Source organism: Arachis hypogaea, chromosome 17, assembly GCF_003086295.3.
Source record: "Arachis hypogaea cultivar Tifrunner chromosome 17, arahy.Tifrunner.gnm2.J5K5, whole genome shotgun sequence".
Classification (NCBI taxonomy): Eukaryota; Viridiplantae; Streptophyta; class Magnoliopsida; order Fabales; family Fabaceae; genus Arachis; species Arachis hypogaea.
In genome coordinates this window covers 120,126,412-120,149,034 of record NC_092052.1, presented here as the reverse complement: position 1 = coordinate 120,149,034, position 22,623 = coordinate 120,126,412, and the positions used below count along the sequence as shown (strand labels likewise).

The 22,623-nt window shown below is 36.0% G+C and overlaps 2 protein-coding genes across 2 annotated transcripts; one reads left to right on the top strand and one right to left on the bottom strand.

The window, feature by feature from the left end:
* Window positions 1–1,303: 1,303 nt before the first annotated feature.
* On the top strand, window positions 1,304–4,579 carry LOC112766059 (rhodanese-like domain-containing protein 14, chloroplastic). Its single transcript, XM_025811912.3, has 6 exons — window positions 1,304–1,791; window positions 1,905–1,951; window positions 2,320–2,412; window positions 2,526–2,664; window positions 2,757–2,859; window positions 3,865–4,579. The coding sequence occupies exons 1-6, from the start codon at window positions 1,605–1,607 to the stop codon at window positions 3,977–3,979; spliced, it is 684 nt and encodes a 227-aa protein (XP_025667697.1). The 5' UTR covers window positions 1,304–1,604; the 3' UTR covers window positions 3,980–4,579.
* LOC112766058 (uncharacterized) lies at window positions 4,044–6,483 on the bottom strand. The gene is made up of 7 exons (XM_025811909.3): window positions 5,789–6,483; window positions 5,553–5,699; window positions 5,368–5,466; window positions 5,098–5,289; window positions 4,857–4,976; window positions 4,643–4,714; window positions 4,044–4,489 (listed from the first exon to the last, which is right to left on the bottom strand). The coding sequence occupies exons 1-7, from the start codon at window positions 6,011–6,013 to the stop codon at window positions 4,265–4,267; spliced, it is 1,080 nt and encodes a 359-aa protein (XP_025667694.1). The 5' UTR covers window positions 6,014–6,483; the 3' UTR covers window positions 4,044–4,264.
* Between the last annotated feature and the right edge of the window lie 16,140 nt (window positions 6,484–22,623).

The window sequence follows — 22,623 nt, the reverse complement described above, 5'->3', positions numbered from 1 at the left end:
ATAAATTAAATTATACATATATTTATACATAAATATATTATTGACTGATTTTGGTATATAAATAGTATTTTATAAAAATTTATTGGCCACAACTAAATTTTAGTAAACTTGTAACTCACTAATCGCTGTCTAAACTTGTAAATGCTTTAATTTATTGGTTAACTAATTTTCATTTTATTTCATTATTCAATCTTATCTGCTGAGAAAAACGGATTAACTTCCAGTTTTATGTATTGAAATAAAATACAACAAATAATTTGTTCAAAATCATTTGAGCACTAATTACTTAGCTTTTATAATTTGAATATAAAGGGATCCAATCTGGAAGAAAATCTTGTGATGCATTTTTCTTCAAAAAATAGACAGATTATGTAAAATCTACACTTATGATTTGGCTAGTTATCTGGCAATACAAGAAAATGATGTAACCTATACCATTGGATCTGGTATAACACTTGGTACCAGTTAGGATTCTTTACAATCTTAGCGTACACACAAAGTCTCATTTTTGGGTTAATTATGCAATTTAACATATATATAGTTTTATATGTGAGGACAAAATGACATCCATTTTGTAACTTAGATTAGATTGATATTTACAACTGAAGCATCAAGTCCACTTGTGCCTCATGTATATATATTAAGAGGAAGATATATGATTAATTGGCTCAACAAGAAACATTAAATAATTATGAGAAATTGGTTTCAATAATTTTACTTTTAGTATCATCTTCTCTTGGACTGTAAGACCATAACACGAGGTTTCAAAATAATTTGATGGATTGCAAGGGTCAAGTAGTCTTTGTTTTAAGGCATTGAGAGAGAGATTGAGAAACTGATATCTAGTATTATATTTGTTTGTTTAAAAATTGGTATTAAAATTTTAGTTTTTGTCTTCTAAATTTTAGTATTTTAATATCTCTAAAAAGTAGGAACACATGAGACTAAAATTTGTAAAAATAGATATAGAAATTTTAATAACATTTTGTATTTAAAATATTTCTATTTTAATTAATTAATTAATTTTAACTTTATTCTTTAAGCAAATTAAACTAGAATTTCATTTTTATTTCAATCTCTACTCTCCCACATTATACTAAACATAATATTAAAGCTTATTTCAATCTTAATCTCTCCATCTTTATCTTTCACTTTCAGTTACTCAGTTTCTGTCTCTCTTCCAAACGCTACCTAAAATAGGATAATTGATTGAATTACGGACAATACTAAATTTAATTAAGTCATTATTGTTGATAAAAATATATGTATGTATAAGAGAAAAGAAGCCAAAAAGGATTATGACAAGGAAACATTAACCTATCCAAATAAATGGGTCCTAAAACATCAGCCACAAATTCAGATTCTGAGTCTTCAATATCCAGAATACTCAGATATTTATGTCTTACAACGACAAGCTTCTAAAGTTCTCGTTACATATAACACTCAAGCATATGCCACTTCATATTCCAAGTAACTTCAACTAGCTAGTGACCATCAACTAGATCATTTTTTATTTGAACTCACACTGAAAAAAAATATATATATATATAGAATTATCTGCAGGTTTGTTTCTCTGTTATTTATTAAGCGTGAAAGTTGAAACGATGGCTGCTTTTACATCGGTTGCTCTACAACCTTTGGTACCTTCTTTTGAAGGAACCCGTGATCATAGTTCATGGTTGGTGAGTGTGAAATCACACAGATACACAACAGGTCAGAGATTAAATCAGATGAACATTGCAAGGGGGTTAACAATTCATTGTGCAGCTACAAAACCAGCAAAATCACCAGGTATTAATATTAGTTTTCTGTGTGTTACTGTCACTGAATTCCACTTGTGTTTGTGGTAGCAATTTGAGGAGCATTAACCAGTTTTTTATTTCAACTTTTCTTGGTGATATTAGCTGAAGAAGACTGGAAGGTTAAGAGAGAAGTTCTGTTGGAAAAGAAGGTATATCTCATTCTCCTTATCAGAATAAAGTGTTATTTGAACATAATCGTCATGGTATTCTATGCTTCATCATAGATTCCATGCCTTATTTAGATCCCAAGTTATAATATATTCAAAGAACTATGACCTTACAAGAGAGATCATAGGATAAAGTATGATATCAAATGTTTATCTAACTAAGAGCACTGCTGTAAAGTTAAAAATGGTAGGCAAAATTTATTTCATAATCATATCACATCAATCTAAAAAAGAAGTCTAATGCATTTTTCCTAATAATTAGTGTTAAACATAAGGGAATGTAAAATGCAACTTTTATCATCAAATTCAGAGTAAATGAGTTGCATGGTATGATAATATGGAAATTGCAGGTAAGAAGTGTTGATGTAAAGGAAGCTCTGCGCCTTCAGAAAGAGAATAAGTTTGTGATTCTTGATGTAAGGCCTGAAGCAGAGTTCAAAGAGGTTAGTGAACAATGTGCCTACCCACACATTTATCTAATTTCATGTGCACAATTCTTCTCATTTCCACTAATGTGATGGAAATAAAAAACCAATGGGTTTGAGAATTTGTGCAGGCTCATCCTCCAGATGCCATTAATGTGCAAATATATAGGCTTATAAAAGAGTGGACTGCATGGGACATTGCTAGGCGTGCTGCATTTGCATTTTTTGGTATTTTTTCTGGTACAGAAGAGAACCCTGAGTTCATAAAGAGTAAGAGATATACACTACATGATGCATTTCTTGAATTCATGCATTTCATGTTTCCTGAATCTAAAGAAATATTTGGTTTATGCTGATGGCAGCCGTTGAATCAAAATTAGATAAAAATGCAAAGATAATAGTAGCTTGTTCATCAGGGGGTACAATGAAGCCAACACAAAATCTGCCAGAAGGTCAACAATCAAGGTACTAACTTTTCTCCATCTTCATATATTCATTTCAGAGTATAGAGGGTAGTAATAATACTATTTTATTAGTAATAATATAAATGATTGATACTAAGAAATTGAAATCCATCCAGAATTTTAACATAGCCCTAAACTCCAAATTAATAATTCGGGGGCTGAAATGCACAAGAATTTATGTAGTTAATTAATAGCTTGCATTGCGTGCATGTAAGACTAGAGTAAGTCACATGAATGTTTCGTTAGCATACTCTTGTAAGTATAATACCCACAATTGATTTGTTCAGGATTACTCACTCATTTAATACAGCATAACCTCTATATAATTTTTTCTAAACAATAACATAATAATATACTAGGAAAAAAAATACCACTATACACAATAAGATATATTTCTACTCTCTATTAACTCTCTCAAGAGAGAGAAAGTGAAGACTCTCACTCTAAGATCATATTAAATTATGAACTTCGCTTAGAGAAAAACAATATACATACTATTCTTTATATAGGCATAGATTGCTAATAAATTTTTAATTCTTGATAACTAAGAGCAAGTTATAATGGAGGTGAAGAAGCATGTAAAAATCCAACTTACTTTGCTACTTGATAAGCAAGTCAACTTCTTACTACTAGATAAATATGCTTACATAATTTTGATAAACTCTAGTCATAAAATTTGATTATCTTTTTATAATTTGATCAATTTTGACTTGTCAAACTTCTATAATTTCCTATAATCTTCTTGCAACATAATCAACTCTTGTCCATTCTTTCATGAAATTTTCATCCTTCACCATTAGTTATCAAGCTGAGTAAATAATCTTGTCATTCATGATCATTCTAGCAATCTCTAGGAGTTCTAATGCAACTTAAATTCTTCAACTTGGTTATTGGTAATTGATAAACTTAGTTTAATTTCCAACATTTATGCTTGATTTTCACAAATTATTGTAAACTTCAAACCACTAATCTGCTGCTATAATAGTTACATTTAATTCTTTCATAGGTCTCTGATAGCAGCTTACGTGCTGGTCCTTAATGGTTTTACCAATGTGTTCCATCTAGAAGGAGGCCTTTACGCATGGTTTAAAGAGGGTCTTCCTACAGTTTCAGATGAGTGAAGCCTAGGCCACGTTTTGACCATAACGAGAGTGCCCATAAATGGATAAATACCTATAGAACAAATGAAATGAAATGTCACCATTGAACTAGTTCGGAAAAATAGTGTTTTAGAACTGACAAGAAAATGTGTCAAGACTGGTTCCCTTGATTACATTTTGAGATGTAGTGATATGCATACACTAAGGGTTCTGAACCTCTCTGTATGATGTACCATACTGCTTCAATTAAAACACTTGGTTCTATTGCTTTTTGTTCCTTTGTATATCTTATCAAAGAGGAACTACCTAAGCCTTTAAGGATGCTCTAGCCATGGCTAGAGCACCGTCATAAGTTTGATTTCCTCCGATAAAACCACTCATGTGAACAAATGCACAACCTGGGATGCCAGCAACCTCAGAAAGCTTGTCATTCTCCAAACCCCTCCAAGGGGATGGTAATGGTTTTCTGCTCTCAAATCTAGCAGGTGAAATTACCACTGCCTGCAGTCTCCACTTCTTGCTTCTATCATCCTACAGGTAAAAAAGGTCTCCAATGTAAAATTTTCTTAATAGAGGGACAAAATCATTAAATAAATGATGAGAAGAAGGATTTGCTTCCTATATGATAGTTTGCGTACAATCAATCTTAAACAGCCATTGACTAAATCAGTTAAACATACATACCGGATAAAGAACATATTTGATGGAAGGACTAATTTCCATTTCCTTCTCAAGCTCATGTATGTGAAATTTCCACTGTGGAACAAGGGAGAAAAGGTTTCAGGTAGTTAAAATGAATATTATCAAGAATCAAATATGATAAGTAAAAAGTTCCCATTATCCTAAGAGAAAGTACTAAAAATTTGTGCCAATCCATAAATATGCCTTGTATGCTTACGGGACAAGGTCGAGTCAGCTTTATGATTTCTCCACTAGAATCAATAGTTTCTCTTGCTGCAAGACACTCCATAACAATCGACCGCGCCGGTAACCATGATTTTGCATAATAGTTCACATTCTGTAGTGTGAAAAAGAATTAAATTAATCCTTTTCAGACCAGAACAGAGAGAGGTATGTGAGACGCAGTACAAGCATAATGTACAAAATCGACATGGACCTTCCAAATAAGTCTCACTTACATCCAAAAATTCATCACCGGCCAGGGACATTGCACGATGAAAGGCCTCATTTTCTCTCTCAGGTGACTGATCAGAATCCATCCAATCTAAATTCAATCGTTTTATTCTAGAGGACAAGCTAGTATTAATTACATATTTTGGAGGTTCTTCCATGTCATATTGATTCACTCCATTATCCACAGCATCAACTGCCTATATTTAACCACATATCCACTAAAAAATTGGAGAAAATTATATACTTAACCACAGATGCGCTGAAAAATTAGTTACCTCTACAAAGTTTCTGTATACAGCTTTATATAACTGATGTACATGAGGGTGTCCTTCATCAAGCTGAAGCACCTTTGCAATTATCTCCAACCCATAATGCTACATGAATTCAGTACCATATATATTGTATTAACTTGGATACAAATATAAAATATGAATAATAAGTGAGACAATGAGACAAACACCTTGTAGACAAGGCCAGCGCTGCTTAGCTTAGTGGCAAAGCCATGACCCAACACTTCATCGAAGCCTCTTTGATGGTGATCGTAACGGTGTCGTTTAGGGTCATACACGCCTCCAACATCGACTACTGCATCAAGTGTTTCCAAAACCTGTCAAAGCAAAAAATAAAAAGATTTCTTTTTTGTAGCACCAAAAAAACAAAAAGAGCAGAAAAAGGAAATGTGAGGAGGTTAGTTACGTTTGGGTTTCTAGTTCTTAGAATATGAGCATTGGAGAAGTGTTGGGTAAGGCGAAGCATGAAGCAAGCGAGTGCTTCGTCGCAGTGAAAGGTTCCACTGTGAGTTCCCACCCGCTTAGCAGCGAGCGTGCAGAAACACGAGGAAGCTACAACGCCATGGTTTGGCAGAGAAGGCTTTCGTAATGTGTAGACCACATTCTTCCACGCTCCCGCGAGCTTCACCATTTTCTTGGAAGTTTTCTCCTTTTCTCTGTTTTTTTTTTTTTTTTCTGCCTCTGCCACTGCAACGCCAAGTAAAGCACGAAACAGAGAAAGAGGTGAGGACTAACTCGTGCTTTATTGCTTCTTAAACGCCGTCGTACTTGGCGACTGGCGTTTGGCTTTATCGTGTGGATGGCCAATTCTCTTTTGACGCGTTTGACTTTACCCAATTTACGCTTGTGTGTTTAAGGTTCCACTTTTTAGTTTAGATATAGAAGGGAGAATGTAGAGTGTATAGATGTTTTACGCAACTTTAGTGTTAGGAGTAAAAATTGGATCGTTTGATTTTTGGGTACACAAATCAGGAGGGAAAAACTTAAAAAAATTTGGAGTACACAAATCAGAGCCAAATTTTTTTAAGTTTTTAAACACAAATTGAAGGATCCGATTACCTTCGTCAAAATTTAAATTTTTTCCTTCTACACTAATCGGACTGTCCGATTAGTAGGCTTAATTTTTTTACAAAAAATCGGATCCCTTGTTTCAAAAAAAATTATCCCACATCCATATTTAGCACCCACATTCTCCACAATAATGCACAACACACACATGCTTCTCATATCCAAAAAAATGAGCCTAAGGTTTCGGCTTAAATTTTCCTTCTCTTTTTTGGTCCAACCAAATTGAGGAGTCTAGGCTAAATTGTTGAGAAGTTGGCCCTCATTTTTTCACCTAAACAAACATTCAAGAAATCAAACACCATCCAAGCAAAACTTGGGTCTAATGGTCATTATATATGTTTTGCAACAAATGTATTCGGATTTAAGACTTAACTAAATTAAATAGCGGATGAAATCTTTAAGTAAAGAAATCATCTTAAATTTACCAAAAAAAAATCATCTTAAGAACTAAAAAAATTAAAATACCCCCAAAATAAATCAATCACAGCACCATAATACATTTTAAAAGTAAAAAAAAAAAAATTAACACATCAATAAAACAGAGAAAAATGCCATAAAGAATAGAAGCAGATCAAATGCAACCAGATCTGATAAACCAAGCAAGCAGGTAGAAGGCAAGCAAAACAGCAGAGAGGCTGAGATAAACGAATAAAAAAATCGAAGCAGGAATTGACAAACTAGGAATAGAGGATGATAAAGGCGAGAACAGAGGCGAAGGTGGCATGACGACAACTAGGCTGCGCGACGAGGAAGAGAAGACGGCGAGGCTAAGTGTGTAACACCCTACCATACAGAGTCTTATGCTTAAGTCATAATTCAGAGATGGCAAGGCATTACGACCTCTAAAACCAAAATTTAGTACGTATAGTAGTATGAATAATTGATTATAACTAGGAGCCTTTGTAGAAAAAGGGGTAAACAAAAACCGTAACTCGAAAGCGCAACACTCCGATCGATAACGTATCGAACAGGGATAAGCTAACGCGAGATCATATATATACAAAGAGTGTCAAAAACGGGAATATCAAGACTCAAAATCCGGTTGCGAAGATAACCGGTCCGAGCATAGTAATATATACATATAATAAAATAAGGAAACCCCAAAGAAAACCCAAAGGGACACAAATACAGAACCCTACTCTCCAAAAATCTTCTATAAGAGGAGTCATCACAATTTGTATTATTTAATGGAGATAAAAGTATCTAAACAAGATATATAAATCAAGATGGAGTCCCGAGAACAAAGATCTTCGCTAATCCAGAAGTCTCCAGCATGCCTCAGCAAGAAACCTCACGTCCTGCATCTGAAAACCACAAAATCCGCATGGGTGAGAACCAAAGGTCCCCAGCACGGTAACAGCTTCCACATATATAATACATAATAATAGAGGAAAGCCGAAGGCAATCCTAGAACTTCCTCCAGATAATATCAAAGCTTATAAACAAACTAAACCGTAAGTGGCAACTGACTAAAGATCCTTCAATCTAACTAATACTTCCCTTTCCAATTCCTTCAGACCTCCCAACCACCAGCAGGAGTATAATATAGCAAACACAGTTATATCAGACAAGAGATTTACAAATAGGAACAGATAAGGCATTTAGACAATTAGCAAGTAATATGCAGTCAAATAGGCAATCTCAAACAATTCATATAGTATGCATATGATGAATGCCTGTCCCTAGTGGATGATGATATCATCTGTCGGTTATATAGCCAACCCGACAAGTCCTGGTAGCTAACCATTGGACTGTCCCTCTGTCGCGCATCCCCAACTCGAGTTATACTCATCATAAACTTGATCATAATCATGATCCATATCCATCACCCTCACTGGTGAATATTTACGGGGGCGAGCTCATCCGGGCCTTTCACAGTGCCCGGCCACACTTACGACATAGGGTCACAAGAGCTTCGAGTCTCAACCTGGAGCACGTGGTGGCTAGCCACTGCTTCCTCCCAGGGAAACCCTCATCTCCGATGGTGAAAGTGTAAACATTCACAATTCATTCAACAACATATATGCATTTATACTTAGCCATAATCATGGCTCCACCGTAACACGGCAATAATCTAGCCATCCGGCTCACGGTTAAATCCATAACCAGCCAATTCATTAATAATTACGGCGCTTCGGCCCATGGCATAACAAGCACTTCCACTGCCATCCTCCGCATCTCACATAATCATCTTTGATCCTCAATGATCATTCATTTTTCCCCTTGCTTCACTCGCAAGTTACCACATTCACTAGCCCTTTTTCTCATGCTAGGCATATCATAATGATTTAAGACATAACTGGTGAGATCGGAGGCTTAGAAGTATGAAATTTGGCTTTTAAAACTCAAAAATCAACTTTGGGATGAAAACAGGGCCACGCGTATGCGCACTCCACGGGCATGCGTGGATGGCCACAAAAACTCATCGACGGGCAAGCGTCATACGCGCGGACGCGCGGGTTGAAAAATAGCCAAACGACGCGCGAGCGTCAACCACGCGTACGCGTGGGTGCTCTTGCGCCCCAGGCACAAAACTGGCACAACTCTGGCACAACTCTCGGGAAAATAGCTGGGCATTTGGTGCAGCGCATCGACGCGCTCGCGCACACCACGCGCACGCGTGGATGGTGCTTTCTCGAAGAACGGTGCGTACGCGCCAAGTGCGCCTACGCGCGGGGGTCATTCTGCTAAAAATTTTCTAAGTTAAAAGCTGCAAAATTCACAGATTCAACCCCCAATCTTCCGACGGACATAACTTTCTCATTTTAAATTGTTTTTCACCCGTTATTCGAACGGCATGGACATCCCAAATCCAATTTCATTTCTAAACAGATTTGGAACAAATCAAAGATCCGTAGTCCAAGTTATGTCCCGTCAAAGTATGCCCAACAACCATGTTTTCATACAAAACCACAAAGTGCCATTTTCAAAACAAGCCACTTTCAACTCTTTTCAAAATCAATCAAAACATGCCAATTTCATCCCTTTTCTTTGAAATCAATTAAAATGTACCAAAATCAACATCAAGCCGTCCTCAGCTCACACATTGACACTTTACCAAAATTTCCAAAACCACATCCAACCATTTTAACACTTCTCAATCATATGGCTAAAGGACAAACACAATATCATATCATACATCCTTCCTCATCCCAATTTCCAATAATACCATTTCCAATCAACCATCATTATACATAATCATCATCATACTCACCATCAACATGGTACCACCCACCAATTCAACCTTAATCATTCATCAAGCATATATCACAACATACATCTTCTCATATGTCACACAATCAAGGCATCAATATTCATAATCACGTATATGATCACATCATATAACTCAACCATTCAACAACATCATCAATTTAATGCCTATCTTAGGGCCTCTAGCCTAAGTATTTCCTACCACATTACATATTAGATACGAGAAACCGAAACCATACCTTAGCCGATTTCCCAAGCTCAACCGGAGCACCTCCAAACCACTTGTCCACAAGCTCTCAAGGTCTCAACACCTCCAAGAACAGATTTTATCACACAAAACCCTCTCCCAAGCTTTCCAAAATCACCAATCAAGCTCCAATATTCATATATACACAACCTAAGCCACAATCATCATACCCATACACAACATCTCAATATCCAAACATCATAGAACAATAAATTACACTAGGGTTGAGAATCTTACCACACCCAAGGTCCAAGGAGACAAGATTAACCTCCTCCTTCAAGAGAGTTGGGTCCTATAACATCAAAGAGCCCAAAATCCCAACATTTCATCCATGAAACTCGAAAACAAGGGCTGGAATTTCGAAGAGAAAAACGTAGCTTACCTCAAGATTGATTGTATGGGATTTGTAGAGCTCTCTGCAGTAAACGCGTGGCCGCAAACGGTGCGGCAATCGGAGCTCTAGATCAAAAGTTATGGTGGTTTGAAGATCAAGTGAGAGATAGAAGTTTGAGAGAGTGTTTTCCCCTCCCTTACTCCATTTCAGCGTGTTTGAGTGATAAGTGAGGAGAGAGAGTACTGAAAACTAGGATTTTGGTTTAGTTTAGTTGGGCCAAGGGCCCATTTTGGGTCCGATTGGATCGGTTTGGCCCGTTCGGTCCAATCTTGGTCCGTTTTCTATAAAATTGGTACCGAAATTCTCGTCCCAATCTCCTCTATCATATTAAGTCATAAAAATAACATTTTTGGCTTTTCTAGAATAAATTCTCATTTATGGGTTAATTAGCCGTTAATTAACCGGGTCTTACATCCTACCCACCTAATTGGGAATTTTGCCCACAAAATTCGAATTCAATTACCTGAGAATAAGTGCGGATAATTCGTTCGCATCTCCGACTCAAGTTCCCAAGTGTGTTCCTCAACACCGCCTCGACTCCAAGCCACTTTGACTAATGAAACCTCTTTTCCACGCAACCGTTTGATACTAGTATCATCAATTCTAACTGGAGCCACTGGAAGCGTCAAATCTTCTCTTAACTGAACCGATTCAGGTTCTAACACATGGCTAGCATCAGGAGTGTATTTCCGAAGCTGCGACACGTGAAATACGTCGTGCAGGTTCGAAAGATGAGGTGGTAGAGCCATTCGATACGCCACCGGTCCAATCCTCTCCAGGATCTGAAATGGACCAATGTATCGAGGATTCAACTTCTTCGCTTTAATCGCCCTACCTACTCCTGTGGTCAGAGTAACCTTCAGGAAAACATGATCTCCTTCTTCAAATTCCAAGGGCTTCCGCCTTTGATCGGCGTAACTCTTCTGGCGACTCTGCGCCGTAAGCATCCTATCTCGAATTTTCTTAACTTGTTCAGTGGTCTCAGCTATCATTTCCGGCCCCAACAAGCCTTTCTCTCCAGCTTCATACCAACATAGCAGAGATTGACATTTTCTCCCATACAATGCCTCATATGGAGCCATTCCGATGCTCGCATGGTAACTATTATTGTATGCAAACTCCACTAACGGTATATACCGATCCCAACTCGCCGGTTGGTCCAAAACACAAGCTCTCAACATATCCTCTAGGGTTTGGATCGTCCTCTCGGATTGACCATTTGTTTGAGGATGGTAAGCTGTACTCAAGCTTAATCGGGTTCCAAAGGCTTTCTGAAATGCACCCCAGAACCTCGAAATAAAACGAGGATCTCTATCAGAGATTATAGTAACAGGTACACCATGGAGTCTCACAATCTCCTTTATGTATAACCGAGCTAGCTCCTCAAGGGTGTAAGTCATCCGAATGGACAAAAAGTGAGCTGACTTCGTCAGTCGGTCCACAATCACCCAGATAGCATCAAAACCAGTCCTAGTCCTTGGCAATCCCGACACAAAGTCCATTGCAATACTTTCCTACTTCCATTGCGGAACCTCTAAAGGTTGCAACATCCTAGAAGGTCTTTGATGTTCAATCTTTACCTTTTGGCAAGTTAAGCACTTTGAAACATATTCCGCCACATCATTCTTCATACCCGGCCACCAAAACATCGCCTTTAAATCATGGTACATCTTAGTACTTCCCGGGTGAATGGAGAATCCGCTTTTGTGTGCCCCCTTTAAGATATCTTGCCTCAAAGTGCCAACATCCGGCACAATGATCCTACCCTTGAGTCTCCATAACCCATCTTTTTCTTCCGACACTCTCCACTGTTTTCCTTGCTCGATAGCCGGTAACACCTTCCATAACGCTTCCTCATTTTCATGAGCCTTTAGGAGCTCGGATTTAAAATCACTCGAGATTTCTAATAGGCTCAAACACAAGGTTCCATATACTTCTCGAGCACCAATTTTTAGACTCTCGAATCCCTTGAGCAACTTCTCCTCTTGAAGCATCATCCAAGCCGCATATAACGACTTCCGACTTAACGCATCCGCCACAACATTCGCCTTTCCCGAATGGTAATTCAACTCAAAATCGTAGTCCTTCAATAATTCCATCCACCTCCTTTGCCTCATATTAAGCTCTTTCTGACCAAAGAGATATTTCAAGCTCTTGTGATCGGAGAAGACTTGGAACTTAACCCCATAGAGATAATGCCTCCACACCTTCAAGGCAAACACGACCGCAGCGAGTTCCAGATTGTGCATAGGGTAACTAACTTCATGAGATCTCAACTGTCGTGAGGCATACGCCACCACATTATGATGCTGCATCAGCACGCATCCTAGACCCTTTAGTGAGGCATCACAGTACACCTCAAAAGGCTCGTTCGGTTCAGGTAACACTAACACAGGTGCAGTGGTCAACTTTTCCTTCAATGTCTGAAAGCTCTCCTCGCACTCAGGAGTCTAGATCAAAAGTTATGGTGGTTTGAAGATCAAGTGAGAGATAGAAGTTTGAGAGAGTGTTCTTCCCCTCCCTTACTCCATTTCAGCGTGTTTGAGTGATAAGTGAGGAGAGAGAGTGCTGAAAACTAGGGTTTTGGTTTAGTTTAGTTGGGCCAAGGGCCCATTTTGGGTCCGGTTAGACCGGTTTGGCCCGTTCGGTCCAATCTTGGTCCGTTTTCTATAAAATTAGTACCGAAATTCTCGTCCCAATCTCCTCTATCATATTAAGCCATAAAAATAACATTTTTGGCTTTTCTAGAATAAATTCTCATTTATAGATTAATTAGCCGTTAATTAACCGGGTCTTACATCGTGACTGTGAGATGGCGAGGCGATGAGGCTGAGAGATTGACGATGAGGCTGAGAGATCAGTGAGGAGACGCGACTGCGAGATTGTGAGTGGATGAAGAAGCGGTGAATGCCGACGATGGTCACTGATAAGAAGATTAGAGGTTGAGAGGTCTAGAAGGAGATTGTGAGAAGAGCAGAGGAAGGGAGACGAGTGAGAGAGATGCACAAGGAGGGCACATCGCCGAAATGAAATATTTAGAGAAGAAAAAGTATAGGTAGACAATGAGAATACTAAACAATGTGAACAATAAATATGTCGGATGTTCAATTCAATAGGTATGCTTATGATTATGTTCATTATTTTTAATTGGATGATTATTTCTTTTGATTCAATTCACTCATGCATAGTTAACAATGGCTGGATGTTCAATTCACTAGGTGTGCAGATGGTTATCGTAATATTAAGGTTTATGAGGTAATTTGGGGATGGAGTATTTTTTTACTTTATTGAGTCAATTCTAGAGTCCATTGTTCACATTGTTTACAAAAGTCATTGTCTACCTAGCAAAACTGTTTAGAGAATTAAGGGTATGGTTTCTGATATTTTAAGTTAGCTATATATATATATATATATATATATATATATATTATTGAATTATATATTTATTTATTAAGTTGCAGATCTACAAATCGAATTTGTGGATCCAAGTACAATATCCGAGATTCATCCCCTTATAATGCGGATTGAATCTTATTTGATCCAATGACAGTGTGGATCAGATAATATCTGTAATTTGTGGATCGGATGCAGAGGGGTTAGGGGGAAGGGATTATAGTGGCAGGATAGAGGTTATTTTGGTTGTAAGAAATGTTAGTAGGAAATGTTAGTGGTGTTGGTGGTCTTAGTAATGAAAATGGTGACATAGTTGGACTAGAGAAGGTGGGAGCAAGTGGGTAGAGATAAAGTTGAAATTGGAAATAAGATTAAAGGTAAAATTAGAAAAAGTAATTTGACTAATAGTTGATCGCCAAAAATTATGAATAAGTTTAAATTGAAATTTATTTTAAACATTAAGGACAAAATTAAAACAAATTAAAATTTAGTAATATTTTTAAAAATTTTTGAAAATATTAGGAACAAAAGATATATTTTACTCAAGAGAAGAAGAAGGTCTAAACAAAAATATTTATGCAAATCCAAATAAAAAGCTCTTACATAAGAGACATGTTAGATATAACTATTTACGTACTATTTTCTATCAGTTTAAACTTTTAAGAGAACTGGTTTAATGACAAAATCAAATACCCAGTAATACGAAGTCAGCGTGTAAGCATGAGATGACAATAATAATAGATTAAGAGTAGTGAAAGATTATTAATAAATAATTATTTTTGACCATATAAGATTTGACTACTCACAAAACTAACCAGAAAAATTTTAAAGTAATGTTATACCCATAAAAAATGAGTATCATTTGACAAAAATAACCAATCATTAAAATTAAAGTTGTCTCAGTTAGTTTTCTTTTAATTTTTAAATTACCCTTATTCTATTATTATCTTTAACCTCTTTCTTTCTTATCCCTTATTAGAATGAATTCCTGCCAAAATCAAAATCAGAACCAGAAATAAAACCAAAATCAAAACTAACCCCTCATCCTCATTCTCAGTTTCTCACCACTCTCGCTATCTCAACCTCATTTACTCATATCTACCCGTTATCCTAACCCCTCCCTCACTCCTTTTCATTACCAGCCTTGTTTCTGCTAAATCTACTCCTTTTCGCCTTCATCTCATATCGTTGTCACCCAATATTCTTGCCGTTGATTGCTCTAATAGCAAAAGACAAAGCATAAACGTAGTAGGGAAGGATGCCAGAGGTGTATGCATGGGGACGAGACCTTTCTCATCGTTGCACCCGCTTCCCCTTTATCTTCTTCATTCTTCTTTTCTGTTTCCCTCTCTTTCTCGCTAGTCTTTCTTTGGTTTCACTTCCAGCGTCGGCGACAGCGTGACGACTCTCTCTTTCATCGACAATGTATTTTTCCTTCTCTGTTCTTTTTCATCCCTGCTTCTTTCTTCTTTCTCTCTATTTATTGTGTGTATATGTTGATGATGGCGTTGTCATTGGTAGTGTAGCAGTAGTGTGGCTGTCGCATTTTTCCTTCTTTCTTGTGTGTATGTGTGTTGTATTTATGGTGGTGTTGGCAGTGGTAGTAGTGGTGGTGGTGTAACAGTAGTGGGGTGTGGTGGATAAGAAAGAGATTTAGAGGGTGTGGAGGAGATGAGAGAATAGAATATAATTAAAGGTTGATTTTAGTAAAGGTAGGATTGATTCAGATTCAGATTTTGGAAAGATTTCATAGTTTGATTTTGGTTTTGGTTATGGTTCTGATTTTTAATTTTGGAACAGATTGATTATGGTAAGGGTAGAGAAGAAAGAGGTTGAAGATAATAATAGAACATGAGTAATTTAAAAATTTTTAAAAAATTAACGAAGCCAACTTTAATTTTAATAATTGGTTACTTTGTCAAATAATACTCATCTTTTATGAGTACAGTATTAATTTAATTTTTTTGTAGTTAATTTTGTTAGCAGTCAAATCTTATATGGTTAAAAAAATTATTCACTCAAGATTATTATAAATAGGTAGATGTATAAATAAATGAAATTATAATTCTAGAATAAAATAAAACTCAATTAAAATAATTACAAGTTGAAACGAGCTAGTTAAAAATGTTAGCTTGATCGACCATGTTGATTTACAGTTTTTGACACTCTAGAATCATAACAAAAAAATAAAGATAAATTTATTTTTTGTTTCTAATGTTTGTAAATTTTTAAAAATATTTATAATATCTAGTTTCATTTAATTTTGTTTTTAATATTTTTAACTATTTAATTTTCAAAAATAATATTTGTAATTTTTTTTATAGCCTTCTTACATTTATTTGTTTTTAGTATAAAAAAATATATTTTTTATATTTTTCTTTTTAACAATCACATTAATATCATAAGTAAAAGATATAATGAAAATAATATAAAAAATAATATAAATTTCTACCTAACTTAAAACGACTTTCGTATTTTCTAAGAAAAAAAAGACACAACAAGAAAAGGTTCAACAATGACTCCAAAAAAGATCACTTGCGACTTAGGTCCAATAGTTACACAAGGCCTGACCCTTCGAATCGAGTCTCCTATTTCGAGTGAGTAACCTAATTCTAACCTAAGTTGGAGATTACTCTAGTAATTTCCTACTTACGAGAGGATCCTACGCATTAGAAGGGATCCAACCTCCCTAACGCGAATAAGTAAGCTACTATAGCTGATAACCACAATGTAACACCCTACTCTTAAAAGCCTTATACTTAAGTCATAAATCAATGAGGGTTTGGTGCTACGACACAAACCTGAGATATAAATACTTATGTATAGAAGAAATATTAAACTAGAAGCCTGTAAAGAGATTTAAAATCTCATATAAAAGTCAAATCGCCATTCGTTTACACTCGATAACATGCGTAAGCGCGTCGGGAGAAAGGTAGATAAATTAAAAACTTGAGGGAAGAATAAGAGTAAAGAGACATATATAAGTATATATAATGATATCTACTAGTCTCGGCCCACGAAGATTAAATCGGTTAGAGTCACAATAGTAAAACAGTTGATATACGTAATTTATCTCTCCAAGGATATGTCATATGCCTCGATAGGCAAGTCTTTAAAATAAATACAATATAAGTGTTTTCAAAAGAAAGAGAGATTCTAAAATCAAAATGAAAACAAAAGTCTTCTTTGCCATCTTCCAAATAGAACTCTCACTCACTGAGGATCGCTAGGACCTCCACTGAAAAATAGAAATAATGTATAGGTGAGAACCAAACCCAAGTGGATTTCCAGTAGGGTAAAGTGCTGAATCGATACAATATAAGGTAACAGGAACTCTCTAAACAATCTTAATCTTCAACGTCTCATTAATTCAAGCATAGGGTTCTCATTAATCCAAATTAGGGTAATTAAGCTAAGCATTCCATTATACTAGTATTCATAATCTCATTGCTTCAATTTCATTTCTCAGCCTTTCTCCTTTCAATATCACAGTCCATCATCATATGATTCAGTAATTCATTATCAAATCTCAGCTTTCTACAAACCTCCAATCATCATATTCAAATCAGGAATAACTCTCAACATCACCACCGCCAGCATAAAGGATCTCTCAGTTGTCAAACACATAAAAAGCAATACAAGGAATACACAAGTAGAGAGAACAGATAAAGTAGTTAGATCAAATAGCATATAGATACAGTTAATCAAGAAGGCAAACCAAAGACCAGATGCACACCCAATCAATACACACAAATGCAAATGATGCATGTCTGTCCTATGGCCAATGAGCTCATCTGTCGGTTATACAGCCAACCCGACATGTCCAGTAGTGAACCTTGGATAGTCTCTCGGTGGCACATCCCTAAGAGGTATTTACTTTTCTTGGAGGAACTATTTGGAAAAATCTAAGGGTGTGTGTGGTTGGAGAAATTATAAATAATTCCTAGGAATTTTAAGATGGAAATATCATATTCCCATGTTTGGTTCAAAGTTTGAAAAACTATTCCTGAGCAAGTTTGATTCCAGGGAATCAAAATACCATCATTTCAATTCCCACCTTCCCCTTGGATATCTTTAATTCCCATGAGAATGGAATCTTTATAACAACGTAATACTTGAACCACACACACCCTAATTGTCCAGCCACATCTTGCAATGGAAGGTCAACAAAGTCTAAATATCTCAATCCGGAGCAAGTGGGACGAACCACTGCGTCTATCCAGGAAGTTCCAATCATCTCAACCAGGAGTAAGTGGGGGGAATCACACCCTTGCGTCTATCCTAGGAGGTATCATTCTCAACTAGGAGCAAGTGGGCTGAACCATGCCCTTGCATCTACCTTGGGAGCTCAATTACCGACCTGGAGCAAGCGGGACAAAACCACAATCCTTTCATCTATCCAGAAATCTCAAATCATCTCAATCAAACTTATTCTCATCATCCAACCACATCAATTTATCCCTTCAATCAATTTCAAATCGTTCGAATCTCAATTCAAAGCATGTGGGGCGAACCACGACATCTACCCTAGGAGCTTCAAATCTCAACTCAGAGCAAGTGGGGCGAACTACTGCATCTACCCAGGGAGCTCATATCAATCCAACTATTTCTCATCATTCAACCATGTCAACTCATCCCCTTCAATCACTTCCAATTCATTCCAATATTAAACTTGGAGCAAGTGGAGCGAACAATTGCATCTACCCAAGAAGCTCAAACATATATCAATTGATTTTCAATCACAATTCATCATAATCATTATCACCTTCAATCATATATCGACATCTTAAATATTCATAGATATACATATACATATAATCCCCGTCATCATCATCTCATTTCAATAATATGAACTCATCATTAATATAAATACTCCACTCCACAATCTCTTTCAATATCAATTTAACCTATTTAATGTACTCGCACTCATTTCAAAGCATAAGAACTAGCTATCACACCTTAATTGGGGTTTAGGAGGGTTAAAAGTAGATTGAATAGGCTAAACCAGTTTTAAAAAAAAACACATTTTCTGAAAATAGGGTGGCCGTGCGTATGCATGCCTCATGCGTACGCACAAGTCCATTTTTGCGCATATGCATGGTACTCGGATGAAATCTTTTAAATTCTAGAATGCCCATGATGTGTACGCATGACCTTAAAATTTTGTAACTTCTGTAGAATTTAATTTTGAAACTAGATTGTCAAATATTCGTAACTTTTTTGTTAAATATTATTTTTGGGTCCATTCTTTGGACATCACAAAATAGATAAACCAAAATTTCATTTAAAACAAGTTCCAAAAAATTTAGAGATTCGAGGGCCAAGCTATGGCCCGTCAAATTTCGTCAAAAATTCATTTTCACCTAAATATTTTTGCATAACAATTTTCATCAATTTCAATTCCAATTCAGTTCAAAAACCATTCCAATACCACTTCTAAGCTACCTCAACATACATTTATCAATTCTCTACCATTTTCTAATCATTCATCACCCATTTAATTAATTTTTTAAGACAACCTCAACATACACACTCATACAAACAAAATCCACAACCAATTATCATTAAATATCTCATTCTCATGCAATATTTTACACCACTTACCTCAATTTATCTCATAGGGGATTTCTCACCCTATCACAGCCTCCAGCCAAATTTCTATATCAACACCTCAATAGGCAATCAATTCACAATATTTATTCAATCTCATTCAAACTCAATCATCAACCAACATATATCACAATTCCACTAAACCAAACAACTAACCACAACAATTCAACAATAATCCTAGGTCCACTAGCCTAGGATTTCATGTCACATTATATGGTACTTATCCGAAACTTTAACCCATATCTTAATGTCGTAGTTTCAAGCTTTTTCCCTTTAAACTTCCAAGCCTTAATTCGACTCTCACCAATGTCCAAGTCCAATCTCCACAAATCCACCAAATCAAGCTTCCAAATACTCAATCTAATACCATATACAATTTGGTACAATATCAAAAAATAAGATTTATATAAATTGATTAACCAAGAGGAAAAAGGAATTCTTATCTTTATCCACTGAAATTGGTGATGAAAACCACCAAGAATACAAGCTAGAGAACCCCTATAACATCAATTACGAAAACCCTTAACACCTAAATTCAAACACAAAATTAGTTTTGAATGAGAAACTGAAGCTGGGATTTTGAGTTACTAACCAAACTATTCAGATAGAATTGAAGAGAAGAGGACAAGCTTCGCGTGACCGCAAACAGTGCGGTAATCGAAGCTCCGAAACAAAAATTATGGAGTATTGAAGGTGGTGAGAGTTAGGGTTTGCTCTCATCTCTCTTTTCTCTCATTCTCTTCTCTATTTCGGTAACTCCCTGTGAAATGGGGAAATAAAATGCTAAAATATGTTAAGGATAAGGCTTATAAGCCTTGGGTTTAGGCCTAACATGGGTCTGATTCAACCGTTTTAACCAATTGGGTTAAAACCGTTAAGATTAGTATTTTACTTTGTACCATAAATATTTTTATTTTCCCAAATTGTAAATTTTAATTTCTTGACCTTCCTCCCTCATAATTAATTTTCTCACTCGCAGTGCCGGATAGCTCTAAGTTAGTACAGTTATTTTAATGTCGGTACGTATTTTTCCCAAAATCATTATATCTTCGCACTCAATTTAATTTTCCTAATTCAATTTTTACCGTTACATCACTAAATTATAAATTTTTAATATTTTTACATATTTCGGGCATCTTAATCCCAATTAATGCAGTTTTAATTAATTAATTTACTTAATTAAATTTTTCTGAATTTTACATCCTCCATACCTAAATAAAAATTTTGCCCTCAAAATTTGCTCTCCAATTTTTACGTATGTTCCTCAAGGCCTTCTCGACTCCAAGAAACTTTAACCAGTGAAACTTTCTTAACACGCAATAATTTAGCATCTAAAAGGGTAAACCCTTGACATTTCTCTCCTCTACCGTTCACCATTACTGAATTCAAATAATAATTCCACAACTATCAGCACTTCCGATCCTTTAGACATAAGTCAAATTGAACACTCAGACAATCCAATAACACGTGATGTATTGATAACCAATCCAAATTCCAAAACCAAGTCTAATCCAATCAGCGGCAAACAATTGAAATCATGCAAGTTAAAAGCTAACCGCGATACATCTAATCCTAAATCCTCGGCTTTATCAAAATCTATATACCTTTCGCCATGTTGATTCTTCAACCTGCTTCTACTGCGTCACTCTGATCATTAGCCATTAAGAATCTAATTATTCAACCATGCCATACTCTATTATCGGATTACAAAAACATATCACTCACTTCAGAGCTTTCTCAAACTAACCCAAATAATTCTTAGGTTCATCCCAAGACCAAAATCACAATTTAGGACCTTAGTGCATCTCTAGGTTTAAATCAAAACCTCATTCCTCGAAATTAATCTGAACCTCGGAAATTCTAAACCTCAATCAAAGTCACAGTCCTCGACAACAATCAAGGTATCCACTCAGGTTCTTCATCCTCAAGCACAAAATCATAAGTCAACATAATAGACAACCAATGAATTCCATTTATCATAACCAAAATCAAATTCTAATCAATATCAAACCCAACCAAATTCAAGTCTAAGTCATACTCACTCATTTTTCTCCATTTCTACCTGCCTCTTCACTTAACAATTTACCAAATATCAAATGTTATCTCAATCACCATATAATCCACAACTAAATCCAAAATAAAATGTGGGTATCATCATTAAAATTCCACTCTCAACCAGTTTAGGCTATAATCACTATCAATCTCGTTCTCGACCGCGTTCACATCTACGAGATACCATTTGTGTCTTGACCACACCGAATGAGCGATATCAAAGTGATCAGTCTTAATATCTTAAGTAAAAAGTATGCTCATGAACTTTGTGCTATGTTTATCAATCAGACATCCTAAATAGCACATAACATGACTCAGAATATGCTTAAAAGCATAGACAGTCCATCCCTCAGGCTCACAAGGATAAACTGCTCTGATAGCATAATGTAACACCCTACCCTTCAAAGCCTTATGCTTAAGTCATAAATCAATGAGGGTTTGGTGCTACGACACAAAGCTGAGACATAAATACTTATGTATAGAAGAAATATTAAACTAGAAGCCTGTAAAGGGATTTAAAATCTCGGATAAAAGACAAATCGCCATTCGTTCACACTCGATAACATGCGTAAGCTCGTCAGGAGAAAGGCAGATAATTAAAAACTTAGAAGAAAGAATAAGAGTAAAGAGGCATATATAAGTATATATAATAATATTTACTAGTCTCAGCCCACGAAGATTAAGTCGACTAAAGTTACAACAGTAAAACAATTGATATACATAACCTATTGATGCGTGAGTATTTTTCTGTCTTTTCCTAGTGAATTTGTATTTGAATTGTTAAGTTTAATCAATATTTAAATATCTTCTAGCCACTATGGATGCTACTTTGAGTTGTGTGCAATTCTATTTATTTCAGGTAGCATTTGGACATATTTGATGGAGTTTCTGTAGAAAAAGAGAAGAAAGTGAATGATGCTGTCAACTCTGACCTCCTTGCACTCCAACGAGAATAACTTGAGCTACAGAGGTCCAATTGACGTGATTCTAGTGGCATTGGAAAGCTAATATTCAGAGCTTTTCAACAATGTATAATATTATACACTTCTTCTCCATCAATTTGGCCATACTGGCGCCTAACTTGAGATTCTCCAAGTTAGGCGCCAAAACAAAAGGAAAGCCTCCAATTGCTTGCTACCAGGGTGGCGCCTAACTTCAAAATTCTGAAGTTAGGCGCCAGTGATCATCAACACGTCCAATTGCTTGCTGCCAAGCTCAAGTCTAACTTCACTTTAGTGAAGTTAAGCGCCATACTAATGAGAAGCAA